Below are 19,379 nucleotides of genomic sequence, written 5' to 3'. Positions count from 1 at the left end.
CTATATTCCAGTGGTTTTATCTAGAACCCACCAAGGCCATTTTCCCAAGAACCCCTCTATATTCCAGGCCTTTTATCTAAAACCCAGGCTGGGGGTTCTACCAAGAACCGTTATATGTTCCAAGGGTTTTTAGCTAGAAACCACCCAGGGGATTCTAACAAGAACCCTTTTATATTCCAATGGTTTCATCAAGAACCCACCCAGAGGGTTTCACCAGGAACCCTTCTATATTCCAAGGGTTTTACTAAAATCCATGCAGGGGGTTTCTCCTGAGAACCCTTCTTTATTCCAAGGGTTTTATCTAGAGCCCAACCAGATGGTTCTACCAAGAAACCTTTTATATTCCAAGGGTTTTATCCAGAATCCACAGAGGAAATTCTAGCGAGACCCCTTCTATATTCCAAAGCTTTTATCTAGAAGTCGCCCAGGGGGTTCTACCAAGAACCCTTTTATAATAATGTGCAAGCCTTAACGAAATTCTTTCTTCCAAAAAGCAAAAAAGTTCTCAAAAAAAGAATCCCTTCTTTAAAAAAAGGTTTCTCATAAACAAATGTTTCGGCAAATTAGAAGCTCAGCCTTTCAGGAAGAACCCTTAATTCTAAGAGTGAGCTGTCTCTCACTCTCTGGCCCGTCTGCCACTGAGGTGGAGATGGCTGACATGTCAACAAGCCTCGCATGGCACCAGTGTCTTATACCAAACTGGCAGCCACGTTCACCTGACTGCTGTGAATATAAACGCCTGCCAGGTTAAAGAACGGAGACACTTGGAACCAGCATGTCTAAAAGTAGAACATTGAATTTCAAGGCCTGGAGAGCCAACAGGGCTGGACTGTGTGGTGCACTGTCCTAGGTCTGGCTGCTTTTTGAGGTTGGATTGTGTATTTTCAAAAGGAAGGCTAGACTTAAACAAACCAGTGATGGTTTCAATCATAATGTCTCTGTCTGAGGGATTATTCAACAGGGAAGTAAAGATAGTAAATTGCTATTGTACAGTCTTTGATCTTGGAATTTTCTAAGGTTTTTCCCAAACGTATTTTCCATGGTAATCTATTGTCTTCTATTAACTGTGAAGAAAGAGCCATTCATCAAACGCTGGTACTAAATGGTGACATTTAACATGAGGAAACACATGGCAAAAAATCCCCTACAGTGCTATCAATAATGACAACAGTAAACAATGATCACACAAGCAAAGATACCAAAAACAATATGTCACACAGTCTGTTGCTCTGTATCTCTGATTACTGTTAATGATAAGAGAACAAAATGAGTTTCACTATCAAATGCCTCAACTATTACTGTAACTTGTCCTTGTGTGTTTGTCTGTAGGAGCTTTGATGGGTGTGCACCGCCGCCTGGTGGTCAAAGAAGGTGCTAAACTAAACTGAGTGTTGTTTTTTGTAAATATACACTCATTCTGAATTTGATGCCTGCAACATATTTCAAAAAAGTTGGAAAGAGGGAAGCAAAAGACTGGGAAAGTTGCAGAATGCTCAAAAGCACCTGTTTCCCCACATGGTAAACAGGTTCATTGATAACAGGTGATAGTATCATGGCTGGGTATTAAAGGGGAATCCCAGAAAGGTTCAGGCATTTACAAGTGTGGATTTTTGTGGAAAAACTGCACAGGCGAGTAGCCCAACAGTTTAAGAATATTTCTTAACACACAATTGCAAAGAATTTAGGGGTTTTACAATCTATGACCCATAATAACTTTGAAAGATTCAAAGAATCCAGAGAAATCTTTGCACATAGAGAGCAAGGCCATGAATGCCTGTTACCTTTGACCCCTCAGGCAGTGCTGCATTAAAAACTGCCTGATTGTATAAAGGATACTACACGAGCTCAGGAACACTTTGGAAAACGACTGTCAGTAAACACAGTTTATTGCTGCATCTACAAATACAAGTTAAGCCTCTACCTTCCAAAGAGAAAGATGTATATCAACAACATCAAGAGACGCTGCAGACTTCTCTGGAACTGAGCTCAACTGAGATGGACTGATGCAAGTGAAGTGGAAAGTGGAAAAGTGTGCTGTGGTCTGACGAGTCCACATTTCAGATTGTTTTCACAAATCAAGGACGTTGTGTTCTCTGGGCTAAAGAGGAAAAGGACCATCCAGTTCGTTACAAGCACAAAGTTCAAAACAGAGCACCTGTGATGGTGTGTGGGTGTGTTTGTGCACATGGCATCATGGGTAACTGTCACATCTGTGAAGGACCCATTAATGCTGAAAGGTTCATACAGGTTTTGGAGGAACATAAGCTGCCATCCAGGTGACGTCTTTTTCAGAGACGTCCCTGCTTATTTCAATAAGACAACACCAAGAGACATTCAGCGGAAAATGTGAGAACCGAGACCCCTAACTGTTGAGCACCTGAAGTGTGAGAAAGAATTTCACTTTGAAAACATCAACATTTTAGTGTCCTCAGTTCCCAAACACTCATTGTTGTTAAAAGAAAAGGTGATACATCACAGTGGTAAACATGCTCCTGACACAACTTTTTTGAAATGTCTTATAGGCATCAAATTCAGAATGAGAATATTTACTAAAAACAACAACGTTTATGAGTTTGAACATTAAATGTCTTGTCTTTGTACTGTATTCAATTGAATATAGGTCGAAAAGTATTTGTTAATCATTGACTTCGGTCTTTAATTACATCTTACATAGCGTCGCATCTTTTTTTTTTTTACTGTTTTTTTTTTACATTAACAGAGGACGCCACTGACTGAACAGACGTTGTGCTAAATTTTGCTCAAGCAGCACAAGTCTTCTTGTCATGCAAATAAAACCTGATTGAAATTCCCAAGTAAACGTTCTGACCTATTTTCTCTCCTCTCTCCATTGTTTTTTTTTAAACACACTGCATGGCCTCTGAACACAACCACCTCTGTGCCTCACTGACCCCGTGCAAGTTACCAACGTGTCTTACCAGTCTGCCATGTGGCATTTCATACCCTTCACCACAACGCTTTGATGCCAGTACCTCAAGGTGTCTGTGTGTCTCTGAACACAAGAGTGCAACATGGTTCTGTTTTCCCATCATTCACTGTGAGGTCCTACATGATTCTCCGTGTGATTCTGCAGAGGGTCCCCTAACCCAAAGTCTCTGAGCCAGACGAGCCGAGGGAGGACACTGGAGGGAAAAATATTCACAGTCAATAGAGAGACGACAGATAGTCTATAAATCATGTCACCACATCAGAGTTGGTCCTGCACAGATTTCGTATCTGTGGCAGAGTGACATGAGGCTGTAGCTTCTTCAAACAGTCTTTGTGACTGGTGAAACTACCGGCCAATGGAATGAGGCTTGTTTTGGAACTTCATTTGAACAGGAAAACAGTTTGAGTACACAATAATTTAGAGGCATGTTCTGAAGTGCTGAGATATTTTACTGAAGTAAAAGTTGCAATACCGCTGTAGTGACATCCAACAAAACTAATACACTTAATTAAAGTGGCAGACGTGTTCAAAATTGAGCACTGCAGTCCATGTAGTGAGTTGAAGCCTGAGACTGTATAGTAAATAGGTTGAAATCCTATTTAATATACAATCTATGGTTGTTTGCCCCCCATCTCTTCCTCCCCAGACGGGGAGGAGGAAAAAAAGAAACAAGTCCTACACTGTAAGACGGTCTGTCAATGTAAAGTCAAGCCCGTTATCCCGAAAACAAAAGCCCACTGCTCTGAAAATACACACACTAGACTTTGAGTTAAGTGGCTGCCTGTCCTAGTGGCTGCCAGACTCCACTAACATTTTGCCCAATTTAACTGTTATAAACATTTACAACTTTTATGAGCTTATTAGTGATTTCTTACAATTCATAAACAGACCCTAACACATTCAGTGAACATTTGGCATTAACATGAACTCTAATTAATGTGAAATAAGCATACAGAAACAGTTATTCCTGCGTGGAATAAAATTTTCAAAAGGGGGACAGAGCTGCTGCAGTGTTGTTGACAAAGAAGTGAATATTTCAACTTAATATGCTTCCTTGATCTCTGATGACATATCGTTGTCATTTTATGTTTTATTACAGTAAATATATTACAGATTTCTCCTTTAATGATAAAACGCTGCTACACTGGCACAGTCAAAAACTGTTTGCTTCCCCTTAAAAACACATGATTCTCACCTGGAGCTTACTCATGCAGCATGCACTTCCTATACTAATGCTCCACCCTGTGTTGAAATGAAAAACTGCATGTGTGTAGACATGATCTTGTGTGTCAGATGAGGATAAAATAAAACAAACAAAAAACTACATTGTGGCTCAGTAACAACAGCATTGTAAAAATAGTATAAGTCCTGTAATCAAAATCAAGTCAAAGTACAGAGGTTTCAGCAGCAAAATGTACTTAAAAGTTCAAAAGTAAAAGTAGCCTACCAGCCCTATTTATGCAGCTGAATTGCTGCTGTCAATGTTATAATTAAATTATTATGTGTAAGAGACGATTTGGTTGCTGGTTACGATTCTTTTAACTCTTTGTAACTCTTTTTAACTGTCATATCCTGTTATATGTTTTAATAGCCAAGAGCTTGGTATTTTAAAAACTATTTTCCCAGCATAATTGCAAAGTAAAATCAAAACCCCCTCAAAATACGGTATTGTCCCAGTTCTCAAGAATGAGTGTTATTCATTGTTATACAACACAGGGTTGCACAACAAAATTAAAGTTGTATTCCCTTCATGCTGTACACACATATAACATATATACAGATAATTAAATTCAGGGAAGAATAGGGTGATAAAATAAAATTTAAGTAAAGTAAATAAAATAAAACAATATACACAGACAAATCCAGGAAATAATTCTGTAGTGTTGTGTAGTGCAGTAGTTGAAGGTCAACAACATCAACACAACAGTGATAATAATATGATTGACGTCTTCACATAAAAAATTCAACATCTGGGAAACTTTTAACATTAATGTGTCAGCTGGTAATTTCAGCTACTTTATAAAGTGCTGGGTAGATTAATCTCTAAAAAATACACAATACTTTATTTCATGTATATGAAATAATAATAGTAAAAACAAAAATACAATAATGGCTTCAGAAGCGTAGTGAAATATTAGTATAAGATAGCATACAGTGGAAATATTCAAGGACAAGTACCTCAAAACTGTACCATACTCAAGTTAATATAAGCTTATGTTGTTACTTTCCACCACTGCTGAACAGGTTTGAATAAAATCTATTTTTTTACACTAAAAATACTTTGCCAATGTTTGTTCTGCTCTCTCTGGCCGTTTGTCTTTACATGATGAGCTCAGTAAGGTTGTAAACTGAAGTTTGGGGATGTAAAAGAACATTTATGGGATTCTGCATCTGTTCTGTAGCTTCTTTCTCTATTTAACCTTCAACAAACATACACACCTGTCAGCCACCTGTCTCCATGGTTACAACGCACGTGTACTCACGTGCGTGTTTTACCTTACGTAGTCTGCTTTGTGAATTGGTTTCCTGTGTTTGTCCCATTTTATTGTTGCTCTTTTCTGCGCAGTTTCTAAGGGCTAAGTTCAGCGTCGTAATGACCGGGACATTATTTCTGTGTTTTAAATAGACGAGACATCGATTCACCATGAAAACGGGTTAAAAATGAAGACTTACCTCGAGTTATTGGACGGTGCTGAAGTGACATAATTATCAGAGGGTTTGTTACCAAGGTAGAGACGACGCACAGGACGAGGAGACAGCGGTGGGAGTTCAAGGCTAACAGCAGTAGCAGACAGAGAGAGAGAGACCTCTGAAATCCTGCTGTATTTATATTACATACTGTCGTTATGAGGTTAAACTCAAAGAGGCTGAGAGACGTGGCTGCGCTCACATGTTCTGTCTTTGCGGACTTTTGATGGATTAAATCCTCCGGAGACTCGCTGCTGACTTGTCGATGAAGACTCTTTCAGATTGTGGACAGGTGAGTGTGACCCTCAGCCTTTAGGTTGTGATCGTGCTGGTTTAGACTGGGTTTCACCAACAGAGATTAATTTAATCTGATAAGTTTTAGCCAGAGTTTAGCAAAACTAGGTTTAAAATGACTAGCTAAATCCAGATTTCACATTAGGCAGAGCTCTGTTGCACAATTAAAAAAACGTTTATTTAATCAAAATTTAGTGTATTAAACTTTAATCGATAACGAGATGATTGCTTACTCAAAATTAAATAAATAAGTGAAAAAAATCGAGGGTTGACATACCTTAAATAGTATAAAGTGCTGGGGAGCTCTGTATTGTTTAGCAAAGAAAAAAAAACTTGAATTGTTTGCTAGCCAAGAAGATGTTTTGTAGCTAGCAAAAAGAACAATGTTGTACTGTTTGCTAGCTCGCTAAAACGTTAACAATGTTACATTGTTAGCTGGCTAGTTAAAAATGAAAACAAAAGCAGTTATATTGTTTGCTTGCTAGTTAAAAAAAATAACAACAAATGTTGTATTGTTTGCTAGCTAGACAGGGCTCTCCTGCTCAGCCCTCCTCCCGTCAATTTTTTCCAGTGGCCACTCGCGTTATTGCAACGAAAAATTCCCCACCTGCCCACCGGAAACACTACTATGCATATCCAGTGCAGTTACATTAACTGCGTCATAATGTAAAGTCTACGGGAACTTGTTGGTGAGGTGAAACGGTGAAACACTACTGCACATATTTTTAGTTTGCCTCATAACCAGGAAGTAAACCTGGGAGCTAGAAAACTTTTTCTGCTTATCCACCAGGTGAGCATCTCTCATTGGACTGAATGGACACTATCTTTGCATTCACTAACTAGTTCATTATGATATATCTATGTCAAAATGTTAAATTGTTTGCTAGCTAGATCAGATAAAAAGTTTAGCCAGCGAGTTGAGTTTGGTCCTGAAATTTCTTTGGTGATTTTGATTATTTTTCTCGGCCCATCTAACAAACATACAGCCATTTTAAAAGTTAAACCGCTTCATGTGTAAATTAAAAGTAAATACTGGATCACTTTTTGAACCGGAGTTTGAGTTTTTTGGCAACAGAATTAGATTTAATATGGGTTTAATAGAAAGGTTTGAATAGAGACTTAAAGGGGACCTATTATACTCATTTTCAGGCCTTTGTATTTGATTTTGGACTCCTATAGAGCAGCTACACACGATCGCCCGCACAGAAAGCCAGTAATGACCAGTGGTCAGTAATCTAGCAGCCGAATTTTGAATTAGTTGTAGCCTGTCAATGGACTTTTTTGGAAGACCTGTAAATAGTGCATTGCAATAGTCCAATCTGCTTGACACAAAAGCATGGATTAGTTTTTCAGCATCTTGCTGACTCAGGAATGGCCGTACCTTGGCAATGTTTCTGAGGTGGAAAAATGCCACCTTGGTCAGTTTATTTATGTGGGGGGTAAAACTTAGTTCAGAGTCTAAGATAACCCCCAGAGTCGTTACTTTTGGTTTTACCCAGGAGGACAAATGGCCAGTTTTTTCCAGCAAGTCCTTCCTTTTTGATAAGGGGCTGACTAATAGAATTTTTAATTTTAGAAAATTATGGCTCATCCAGTTATTTATTGCTGAGAGGCAGGTAGTGAGGGAGCGTACAGCATCTATGTCATTTGGCTCTATGGATATATACAGTTGTGTGTCATCAGCGTTTATGGAAATTAACATTGTATTTCCTGATGATATTACCGAGAGGAAGCATGTATAGGGAGAACAGCAGAGGGGCAAGGCAGCTTCCTTGTGCAACACCAGAAGTTATGTCATAACTCCCTGACGAATGGTTCCCAAGACAAACGAAAAATTTTCTTCCTGTAATGTATGTTTGGAGCCAGTTTAAGACCGATTTAGAGAGTCCAACATAGTGCTCAAGGCAGTTTATGAGAATTTCATGGTCAACTGTGTCAAATGCAGCGCTTAGATCGAGGAGAAATAGGATTGAGACCTTGCCGGCATCGGCACTAAGTCTCAGGTCACTGACTAACTTTGTAAGGGCAGTTTCTGTACTGTGGTTAGTTCTGAAACCTGATTGGAATTCCTCTAAAATATTGTGTTCGTTAAGAAAGTTATTAATCTGGTGGAAAACAACTTTTTCTAGAACCTTGCTTGTTGTAGACAGCAGTGGGCTGTACTACGAAGGAAGCTCATCACAGCCAGGCTTTCTCTGCATGATCTGGATCGACAAAGCCTAAAACTGCAATCAGAGATAACGGGTATCACGATGGTGGTTATCAACTTACTTAGTTAATCCAGGCTTTCGTCTTCAGACTCTGTGCGTGCTCACATAAAAGGGGCGTTTGTTGCATCATTTGACTCTTCTTCCACATGAAATGAAGTGATCACGAGCCACTTACTTAAGTCAAAATCATCAAGTTGTTATAATTATGAGCTGTGGAAAATATACAAAACACATTACGGCAAAAAGCAACATTGTTGCTGCAAATAAAGCAGGAGAAGAAGAATGCTGTCAGAAAATTACTGATGGACTAAATGCGGTCTTAATGCTGCCGTTTATTCTAACATGAAAACTGCACATTAAACAATAAAACTCCATACAGCAGATTTAAACACGATGAAGTCTGTCTGACACTGTCCTGTGATGACAGAGACGTGGACATCACTGAAGTTTTTGACCAAACCAACATAAAATGAGTGTTACTGATTTAAGACTGTCTGTGATAAATGATGATGAATTTTCTAATCAGTGATCTGAGCTGCAAAATCACCAAGAAAAAACAGATAACAGTAAAAAGTATTCAAATTGTCTGTAGTTGCTTCATCATTATTTTAGTGTGTGGATTATATACCATGTCAATTTAAAGTGTTAATATGATCTGGAGCAAATGGGAAAATGACTCTGCATCACCAAACGGAGGTTACCATCATGACAGCGCAACAGTTTGTGCCGCTGTTACATGTTTTACATTATATGGGTTCGTTCGGTGATATTACGAACATACAGCTCAGTAATTTTTCAATGTTAACCTCCTCCCTCAGTTTAAAAGCAAGGACAATAATTAGTTAAAGAACAGCGCGTTTTACAGACAATTTAATTTGAAACTCTGAACATAACCTGCTCGCGACCAGGTTATGAATTACCAGTTACCATGGTTACCAGGTTAAAAGAGAGCCACCTTCGTGACACTGAAAATCCTGGGTTTAGACTCAACATAGCTCGCTAACACATTAATCTCGCTTCGTAGTTCACCCCTCAATATAACTTCGGAAGCAGAGTGGGGGAGCGGGCAGGCCTTGAACACATGCCGGGGTATGACCATATAAGTAAGTCTGGCACGCATTGACGTCAATGTTACAACACCGTTCAAAAAAAGACAGTAAAACACAGCATGCAGAGCCATCCAAAACAGCTTGCAGGGCTCACTTCCAAATGCATGAACCTCAATATCAGACGCTTTGGAATCGTTTAACACGAGTATCCGACATTGTGACAACATTTATAGGTCAGAAAAGAGGAAAAGCATAATAGTTCCCCTTTAAATTTAATTTTTTTTTAAATTTTAAAATAGTTTGGTGCAACATGATACAAAGTTAAACCAGGATTTAATTGGGTTTAAAAATGAATGCTTGTTGGTGCAGCCCAGCAAAAACCATAGTTAACTCAGTCTGCGTTGTTTGTCTACAAACTATCACACACTAACATCTTCTGGGCAGTGGAATGTCAGGTGTCATAGGTTACAAACTTTCAAAAAGTAACGATCTCTTCACCAATTTTGTGTAGTTACAGTGTCTTTGTTTTGAATTGAAATTTAGTCTCTGGGGAAATATCTCCTTTTTACCTTTTAGTGAGGTGGTGAGTTTGTGAAAACGTTTTGCCCTTTTGACAGGTGACAGCTACTAACTGCCCGATGGAGAAATATGAAAAGCTGGCCAAAATTGGTGAAGGTTCCTACGGTGTGGTGTTCAAATGCAGACACAGAGACACGGGCCAGATAGTCGCCATCAAGAAGTTTGTGGAATCTGAAGATGATCCGGTCATTAAGAAGATCGCATTGCGAGAAATACGTATGCTGAAGGTAAGGAGAGATTAGTATTACCCAATAGTATCAAGTTAGCTCACATCTAACACCACAGGTGGACATGTGCACACACAGGTAGGGCTACACAAGTACTGTGTGATCTTTTGTCACTTTGTAAGGAATGTGTCACGCACAGGCATTATTATTATCATTAGTATTATTATCATTGTTAATATTGCAAACAATGCAGTTTCAAAGAGCTTTACAGACATTTAAAGTTTAAAAGGTGTTGGAAACCAACTTGGGTGAATGGTTTATGATATAAAAATGAAAATAAAGACATACAAGCAAAATACAAGCCCTAAACACAACATTAGGAGGCAGCAGGAAATAACAGGGCTTTAAGTCTGTTTTTAGAGATAGCTAAGAGTTCAGGCAGACCTTATATCCTCTGTAGGTTTGATATAACATTTGATTAACTTACATATTTTGGACTGTCCACTGACACATTGTTCTCTGTTCTCTGTTGGCCCTGCAGCAGCTGAAACATGTGAATCTGGTCAACCTGCTGGAGGTCTTCAGGAGGAAAAGACGGCTCCACTTGGTGTTTGAGTTCTGCGAGCAGACGGTCCTCAACGAACTGGACAAACACCCGCGAGGGTAGGTCAGGGGCGACACATCTGTCATCTGCTGCCATGAGAGCCATTCAGAGAGTTATCCAGTTTACTCATTGTGTGTACATTTATTTATTAAGAGTACTGCTGAAAAGAGCAGGGCAGCAGGAAGGAACAGGGTGAATTACAAACACAGAGTTAAGACTGTTGCCAAGAGATTTCAAAGATATGTGAAGGTTGGCAGCAGAGTGATGGAAGAATAGCCAAGCTAAATATTACTAGTCATTTAGTTCTTCTTTTTGCTCCATCCCGTGAGCTCTCCTAATGCAGTCCATAATCACAAGATAAGAGTTCTTGTCATTTGAAGTCACACACTGAGCCTAGGCCACAATGGCTCGCAGCTGTCTGACCATTTTTCCTTTTCCCAGAAGGCTGTGCAGCAGAAACTCTAGCTGCTCCTGAAAACAAAGGCGCTGTTGCTGTTAGAGACAGGCCTAAGGTTACCTGGGTGATAAGAGGGCCGTGTAAAGCACCACATCGTTTTTTTTTAAATCGCTGAAATAATAGATGAGGAAAACATGTTGAGTAAATAGGTTTTGTTTGGTTCCTCTTACAATAATCAATCTTCCTTTGTCTCTTGTCTTCCGTAGGGTCCCTGAGGCTCAGCTGAAGAGTATAGTGTGGCAGACGCTGCAGGCTGTCAACTTTTGCCACAAGCACAATGTCAGTATATTTTCAATCTGATATTTAAACCTGCAGTGCGGGACTTTTATACACAAATGAACGGTCGTTACATTCAAGTCAGTGCCAGGTAAATCTCTCTGTATTTCAAAGTATATAGTAGTTTTTAAATCTGGTGTCTGTGGCAACATTCCTTCACTGGCTCGCCGGACGTGATGTGTTTTATGTCAACCAGAAATGATTGGTTTGACATATGCATATAGAGGCCACATTGACTGATCAGCCCATTGCTGTGATTCGTCATTATTGGTGCGGTCAGGACTGAACAGATACAGGAGCTGCTACAACTTTAACATTTCAATGAGTTTTTTTATATTCACTGGTTTGTGATCTACATAGAATAAGAAAAACAGTTGATGTTTTTTCCTAACTTACTCCACAAAGACCATGAAAACTTGAATATATAAACGACTAATTAAAATTGGTTCGAAATGTAAATGCTATAGTGCTTTTTATTCAGAAACAATGCCGCTCCTGTGTCTATTTGTTTGGGATTTAAGGCCAGTCCAATATTGTAGTGACGCTGACATACGATCCAAAGGTCAATGCATCGTCTATGTATATATGTCTATGGGAGCAACTATCATATGATTGATGCAAAGTGGGAAATATTGACATATATCATCAGCTTTAAGATATGCCTTTATTTTGAAATTCCCAATGCATGTCTGTGTCGCTGTCTGGAACAGTTTGTTGAATTATAACTTAGTTGCTTTTTGTGACATAAATGAAACTAAATGTGTTAAATAGACCTATGACATCATCTGATATCAATCGTAGAGCCCTGAATTAAATCAACTCAAAATCATGTCATGACACACTTTGTGATATCAGCAAATATGTTATTGTTGTCCAAAGAATCGATATAAAATTATTAGTAATGAAACTTGTGATTTATTCCCCTAATAAGAGCACATCAACAGTGTTTGTGTAATTACTCTCGCTGCCAGAAGGGGGAGACAAGAGTTCCACACTGCAGGTTTAATTTAATTCTTTTTCTATAATGTTAATGTGTGATTTTCTTCAATAGTGTTTGTGTTCTTTTTTTGTCTTAAAGGATAAATTTTGAGTTTTTCTTTAGAAATACTTTCATGCCATTTATATAGTTCATTGAAGAAATAGTTTCCTCTCCACCCTGGCCATGCGGTGGTCCATTCTTAGCATGATACTGCAAATCAGGAGTCTCAAACTCAAATTGGCTTGGGGCCACTGATGGTATTGTCATCTCATAGAGAGGCCACTATTAGGGGCGCAATAAAATGTATAAAATGTACTTTTTTGATTCCATTACTAACTTATTGTTGTCGTACTTAAAAAAAAATGCAAACAACAGTTTCTAAATATTTTTACATACATTAGTTAGCCATGTGTTGGACACAAACACATGCAACTCTTCTGTCGCTTTCAACTGATAAAAATGGTTAGCTGGGCATTTACGTTTTTGTTTGTGCTTTTGTCAAATGCAGTGAAAACTGACGCTTTGTTACATAATTGTTTATAAATGTGACTTGATAAGTTGCTGATCTTCTCTGCCACTGACACAAGCTATTTGTTTCTGGACATAGAATATCAGCAAATTACAACATGCAAGGGTAGTTAAATTAGAAAAAATGCTTTTGGCAGCTGGATTAGATATTTTTGACATTGTGTCACAGGCTGGAGGGAGAGGGAGAGGAGGGCAGAGATGCCCCTTGGGCCAGCAGTTTTTGACACCTGCTATAAAAGATGGGGGGAAAATGCAATGTCATATAAACCCTGCTGATTGAAGAATGCATTTTTTTACAGAATGTGTATTTTGTCCAGCATATTTCACTGCATTGATGGAAAGGACAAATAACTACAGCAACAAATAAGTCTCTCAACAAACATATGGCATCTGATTTTTGTTTTAACATAAACTTGCAAGAATTGAAAGATAGACTTTATAAAATCAATATTATATTATATTATATTGTTCCTTTCTGTTTTTATTCTAATATTGTGATTACATTTATTTCATGATTTCATTCCCTTTATGCCTTTTTGCTGCATCATTGCATTCCACATGTTATATAAAGTTATTATAATTAATTATTAGATCAGTTAAATATTAATCTTATTGTAGAGTAGTAAACTTGCTCACTGTTGCTTGTCACAGCATTGCTTGAAATTTGTTTTCCTATGACAGTTCCCAGAACCTTGCACAAGCAGCTCATATTTTGACCGGCTCACTTCTCAGGACAAAATGTTTGTCTGCAAGATTTCCGAGAATTGACTGAAGCTGTCCAGGATTTTTGCACCATCTCAAACCACAAAACATGTGAACAACTACTTTAAATAGCTAAAATAAAATAAAATTCCAGGCCACATTGAGCAATCTCTGACTTTGTTTAGGCTTCAGTCTCACAACAGGAATCATTTAAGTCTCAGTGGCTGTGGTGCAGTATTCGGTTTCAGTATTGTTATGTGTATAGGTTTCTGATCTCTTGCTATTGTTCCTCCACAGAACGCCCATTGCTAATTTGTCGGCCTTAATATATGCCTCCTCCCCGTCACTTAGAGACTGTGTATCATGTTGCCAAATCCCTGATCCTGAGTATTTATGTTGCAGTGCATCCACCGTGATGTAAAGCCAGAGAACATCCTCCTCACCAAAACCGGAGTCATCAAGCTCTGCGACTTCGGCTTCGCCCGTATTCTGAGTAGGTCATCTAGAGAGTCAGTGCATTTATGTGCATTTAGTGTTAATGTACCTCTAATGACTTATTCAACATGGAACCTATATCAGCTCCTGCTCATGGCCTCCTCACTTTCAATGTTTCAATGAATGCATTGCACCGGAGGACATTCAGCCAGTTAGTGCGTCTCTGTGGAGAGTGTCTCTGTTTACCCTTCCTGCCTTAGGTTTCCGTGTTAGGTTACCATACATTAACATGTAGTCATGTAGTCATTCAGCATGCCATGTAATCCCTTCCTCTACAATGTAGGCGTTATTTAGTGTTCATTATTCAGTATCTAAGTGTGTGCGTGTCACTACAAGTTATCTCTGTCTGTCTGTGTGTCTGTGTGTGGTTTACTCAGCGGGACCAGAGGATGACTACACAGACTACGTAGCGACACGCTGGTACCGGGCCCCTGAGCTGCTGGTCGGAGACACTCAGTACGGGCCTCCTGTGGACGTGTGGGCTCTGGGCTGCGTCTTTGCTGAGCTGCTGCATGGGAATCCACTCTGGCCTGGGAAGTCTGACGTTGACCAGCTCTACCTCATCCGAAAAACTCTAGGTACGCTGAAAATGAACCACGTCAAAGGATGGTTAAAAAAATACTTTACTTATGGGTTCACTTGCACAAATCATCTTGCATAATTGGGACGGTCACTTACACAGACTGCATATGATATTGACCATATTATGCTAATTTTTAAGCTCATACATTTGTTTTAGGTTTCTACTAGAACAGGTGTTTTTCTTATCATGTAAAAAAAAACACAACATTTTTCTCAAACTAGCCATAGCTGCAGCACCTCTGTTCACCCTCTGTTTGAACACCCTGTAACCCTGCAAACTACTGCATACTGTTTCTGTGGAAATATTACACAATGCAAGAACTAGACAGTGTGCCAGCACAAGTATCCCACAATGCACCGCAGTAGTGACAACAATGACCACAACATAACAGAAAAGGCAGACAGCAATCAGGGCCACTTTGTGTAATGTCAACAACACTTTGAGTGTAAGTAAGGGGTCATTTTGCTAGGCACAATATTTTTTTTTAATTTGGTTTGTTGTTGGCACAAGTTATCATGGTTACAGATCTCCGACCAGCACATAATACATAGTGATGTCACCAAGTACATCAACGGCTGGATTAAAAAACAAGGTGTTTCAGGCAGTTCAGGAGGAGTGTATGTGGGAGGGAATAACTCCCTTTAGATTAGACTTTGGGCTTTGTAATTCTGCAAACATTTTACATGCACCAAAAAGCTTAAAAATCCTCAAAAAGCATAATCCGGCCTTTTCGATAGTAGTTCACTTTTCAAGCCAAACTCACATATCTTTTATCAGACCATCTTGTGGTTGGTTTGTTTTGCTTACACACAGCAAACAAACTGCACCAGAGCTTGAAAGCAGGCCGAGATCTAGAGATTTTCAAGTTTTCACACCAGTCTAAGCCAACCAAAACCAACTAGGCAAATACACCGGAGTGAAAATAAACTGAGCAGGTTAGGTGTGAAAGCCCTTTCAAGAAACATAAAGAAACTTCACTTAACCGAATAGGAAACTTGGCCTCTACAATCAACTTTGCCCTGGCAGGTTTGTAGGGAGCAGGCCTTTCTCTTTTATTTGTACAAAGATAAAACCAAAACCTGACATGTACAATGGATGTTTTTGAGGTGGAGTTTTATGAGGTACATATTCATAGGCAGTGTATTACCTACAGTAGATGGCGGCCGGCACGCCTGCTGTTTGGAGAAGCAGCAGGAGGAATACTGGTGCAGGAAACTAAACAAAATTTATTTTAGGGACCCCCAAAATGGCACACCTATAAAATCAATATCAGTTTAAGTATATGCTGTATTTAGAATATTATCACTGCTTTACTTTGCCAGTCATATGGCCTTTTCTGATGAGAATCTGCCTTTATTATAAGCCAGATATTGCTCCATTCAAACTCCATAGTTGAAAAAAGTCATTTTACTCAGCAGAACACAGGAGTTGCTGGTTTATCGCTGCCATGATCTGTCAGTTTGTTTGTATTGTATGACTCCAAATTAACCTTTTAACCCACCAAAGTCACCAACTAAAGTTAGTTAAAGACACACTCAATAAGTTTTTTGCACTGGATGAAGATTTTGATGATCTCATTTCTGACCTCAGGTGACCTGATCCCTCATCACCAGCAGGTCTTCCGCTCCAACATTTTCTTCAGTGGAGTCAGTATCCCTGAACCCGACACAACGGTACGAGTCCTGTTGATCACTGAGAATACATACAGCAGGTTCTTAATGGAGAGGTGATGAAGTGTGTTATGTACGTCATCATTTCCCCATTTACTTTCAGGAGCCGTTAGAAAAGCGCTTCCATGGAGTGTCTCTTCATGCCCTCCAGGTTATGAAGGTATGTTTTTGTGTAATAGAGCCTGACTGATGAAACAGTATGACTTTAGCTGATCAAAGATAAATCATGTCAGCGTATTATACATGTTGGCTGGTAAGTGATGAGAAAATGCAGAACAGAAAAGCTGAAGTGTTGCCACCAGATACTGTAATTTGCCCACCAGAGAGCAGTGACACATTTATTTTTGAGTCAGTATATCATTATCTGACTAAACTCTTAAAAACTGGATATCGTATCAGCCTTAAAATCTTAGTATTGGTCAGACTCTGTGTACAATTAATCAGTATTTTGAGATTCCAGCACTCCATGCTAACTCTGTGTGTCTTTGTGTGAGCAGTCATGCCTGGTGATGGACCCGTCTCTCCGGCTGTCCTGTGAAGAGCTGCTGGAGCTGCCGTACTTCCAGGAGGAGGGAGGAGCCAACTGGGTCCGTGATGGTGAGCGCCTGGGGAGACGACACGACAAAGGCTCCCGACGTAGACAGGCAGGGGTGAGTATGAAACACCGTGGTTTAATGATGTAAGGAATCATCTCGTAACCCTACATTTGCAGACTGTGCATGCTGCTACAGCAGGGAGACAGAGTCAGAAGAAGAGCTGGGAGAGGTTCAGTGTCACGTCACTAAGGCTGGCTTTAGATGGTGAAACTTAAACACAACTGTAGTTGATTGAAACTTAGTTGAAACTAAGTAGCAGTTAAGTTGCATGGTGTAAAGCCCTCTGCCACACAACGTGACTTGCTTGAAACCTTGCTGCAACACCTGCAAAACTCTCAACGTTGTTAAACTAGTTTTACACAACAGCAAATAAAAACACTGATAACATGTCAAATGTGACATCAAACTGTGATGCAGCTTCATTTCAACAGTTTTTGACTGATTTCAACTTGCATAAAGCAGAAATTTGTCTTTTGGACACTTCAGAAGGAAATTATCCCCATAGACTTCATGCAGGTTTCGTAAAACTGTCAACAAACAAATGTGAGATTGGCAAATTATGTTTACTTTACAGTCTTAGAGCTTAGTCTTAGTCTTACAGATTAGTTATAGCTATGCTCCATATATGTAATGTATGTTCTGCGTATGTTCTGACTAGTTATAGAATATAGACATCAAGACTCCACATGCAAGACTGGTTCGACTCTGCATTTGCAGGGATCATTTTGCTGAAGACATTATGAAAAACAGTGAACAGCATTTTGTCAACACTGTCACAATTGCTCATTTTGATTTTCTTGTATTTGTTGTTTCATCCATGAACCAGAAAATCATTTTAAGTGACAGCTTCTCTTGCCATTTTCATTGCTAGAAACTCTGATAAATTAAAAAAACACGTTAAAGAAATGCATCAGATGGGTGATTTACTCTTGGGACCTTTTTCTCTCCTCCCCTTTCCTCTCTGTAGGCTCAGTACCTGCCTCAGTTACCAAACAGCAACATCTCACCGGCACCGGATGTCAAGAAACAGGTGAAGCATAAATATCACCTGCCCAACATTTAACAGAGGAACAAGCTGCTCTACTAGTTTGTGGCTGAGAAAAAATGACTTGTGCTCTGCTTTGTGCAACCATTTCAATACAGTCATTTACTCTTGGTGTTGAAGTGAGACAGTGTATTTTAATCCAATGATCACATCTTATGTTTATCACACACAGCAGTTAGGGCATTTACAGTTGCATGTTAGGAAACACACTAACAGTACAATTACCAAAGAATGCAGCAGGTGTCAGTGATGAAGACACCTTGCACCAGATGCAATGACCACTGCATTTTCACTGCATCGCTGTAAAATTATGTTAAATGTCTTATAAAAGTCACCAGTGTGCCATCATCACTCGGTCAAAAGTACTACTGTAGTTTTCTTCTTTCTGACAACTCATCCTCATTATACTCAAGACCTGAGAAGCAAGTGAAAAAGAAAATCTGGTGATTCACTCATGTCTCTTTTGTGTGTATGCTTAAGAACATCTGAAGAAAAAAAGGCCGTTATGCCAGGATTATTTTTCTAAGTTACTTTTTTTCACCAATGAAAACAGGTGAAAAGAAACTGCAAGTTTGTGGCAGGTGGAAAAACATTTTGAGGGTCATTTTTCTAAGACTTGTCACACCAGAGTCCGCTTTAACGGAACCAAACTGACCAAACCGAGATGGAAGGCACTCAGCATGGAACTTCAACTGCAATACTCAATACACTGCATCAATTCTACAACCTAAAAATAAATAGTAACCTAATTCTGTTTAATTTCTAAACTAAAATGTCACCAAAAGGTCTTTCTCTGTTTTGTATAGCTGTCATTAAATGTACAAAATTATCCTATTCCCTCAGCAGGTGTCTAAATGTGCCACTCATAAGTGGTGAAGTGTCCCGTTACGATACAGTTAAATACATATACAGTAAACTAATATGCAGTCCGCTTGGTTTGTAGGTGTTGGTTAGCCATAAAAAATATTTTAGTTAACATATACACAACATGATGGCAGATTAACACAAATTAAAATATATTTCTAGCTAAATGAAAGACAGTACAGTTGTGTAACATAGTCTCCTAACCCACAATATATGTATTAAGAGTGTGTTTACCGTTCATGGAGAAATTAAAACTCACCTGGAAGAAAACAGGAATGATTTTAGTCATATTTAGAACATGAAAAACTTTTTTTCCACCTGCAAAAAAAGAAAATCTGTTTCAACGATGTTTCAACAATTTTTTTTTCACCTTTTCTTCAATCATAAATAGGAAATCACCAAAAATTCTTTTCCACTTGCCTCTCACTGGCTGCAATTATGTGCTGCATGTTAGGATTCATCTATTAAACAGGACAGACAGTAAACAGCATTTTAAGATAATATTTATTTCCTCATATATTTTATTATAAAAATGTAGAATTGATGCATCAGTGAGTTTTAGATTTAGGAAACATGTTGTACATTTTGTATTATAAAAACAAAAAAAGTGGTGAATATAAAATGCATTCCCATATATAATGCTGTA

At 38.9% G+C, this 19,379-nt stretch overlaps 1 protein-coding gene across 1 annotated transcript; it reads left to right on the top strand.

Annotated features, from left to right (window-relative positions):
- The first annotated feature begins 5,482 nt into the window (after positions 1–5,482).
- On the top strand, positions 5,483–19,138 carry LOC146328461 (cyclin-dependent kinase-like 1). Its single transcript, XM_084717487.1, has 10 exons — positions 5,483–5,927; positions 9,806–9,994; positions 10,476–10,597; positions 11,202–11,274; positions 13,883–13,973; positions 14,353–14,553; positions 16,149–16,231; positions 16,332–16,388; positions 16,726–16,878; positions 17,792–19,138. The coding sequence occupies exons 1-10, from the start codon at positions 5,901–5,903 to the stop codon at positions 17,885–17,887; spliced, it is 1,092 nt and encodes a 363-aa protein (XP_084573613.1). The 5' UTR covers positions 5,483–5,900; the 3' UTR covers positions 17,888–19,138.
- The last annotated feature ends 241 nt before the right edge of the window (positions 19,139–19,379 follow it).

The sequence above is a fragment of the Lutjanus erythropterus genome, chromosome 4, assembly GCF_056507025.1.
Source record: "Lutjanus erythropterus isolate fLutEry1 chromosome 4, fLutEry1.hap2, whole genome shotgun sequence".
Classification (NCBI taxonomy): Eukaryota; Metazoa; Chordata; class Actinopteri; order Lutjaniformes; family Lutjanidae; genus Lutjanus; species Lutjanus erythropterus.
The sequence above is the reverse complement of the archived record's forward strand: the minus strand, read 5'-3'. Positions and strand labels throughout refer to the sequence as shown.

Coding starts and splice junctions, on each gene's coding strand:
- LOC146328461 (XM_084717487.1), top strand. CDS start 5,901: ATGAAGACTCTTTCAGATTGTGGACAG. Junction 11,275..13,882: donor ACTTTTGCCACAAGCACAAT/GTCAGTATATTT, acceptor TTTATGTTGCAG/TGCATCCACCGTGATGTAAA. Junction 16,232..16,331: donor TCCCTGAACCCGACACAACG/GTACGAGTCCTG, acceptor ATTTACTTTCAG/GAGCCGTTAGAAAAGCGCTT.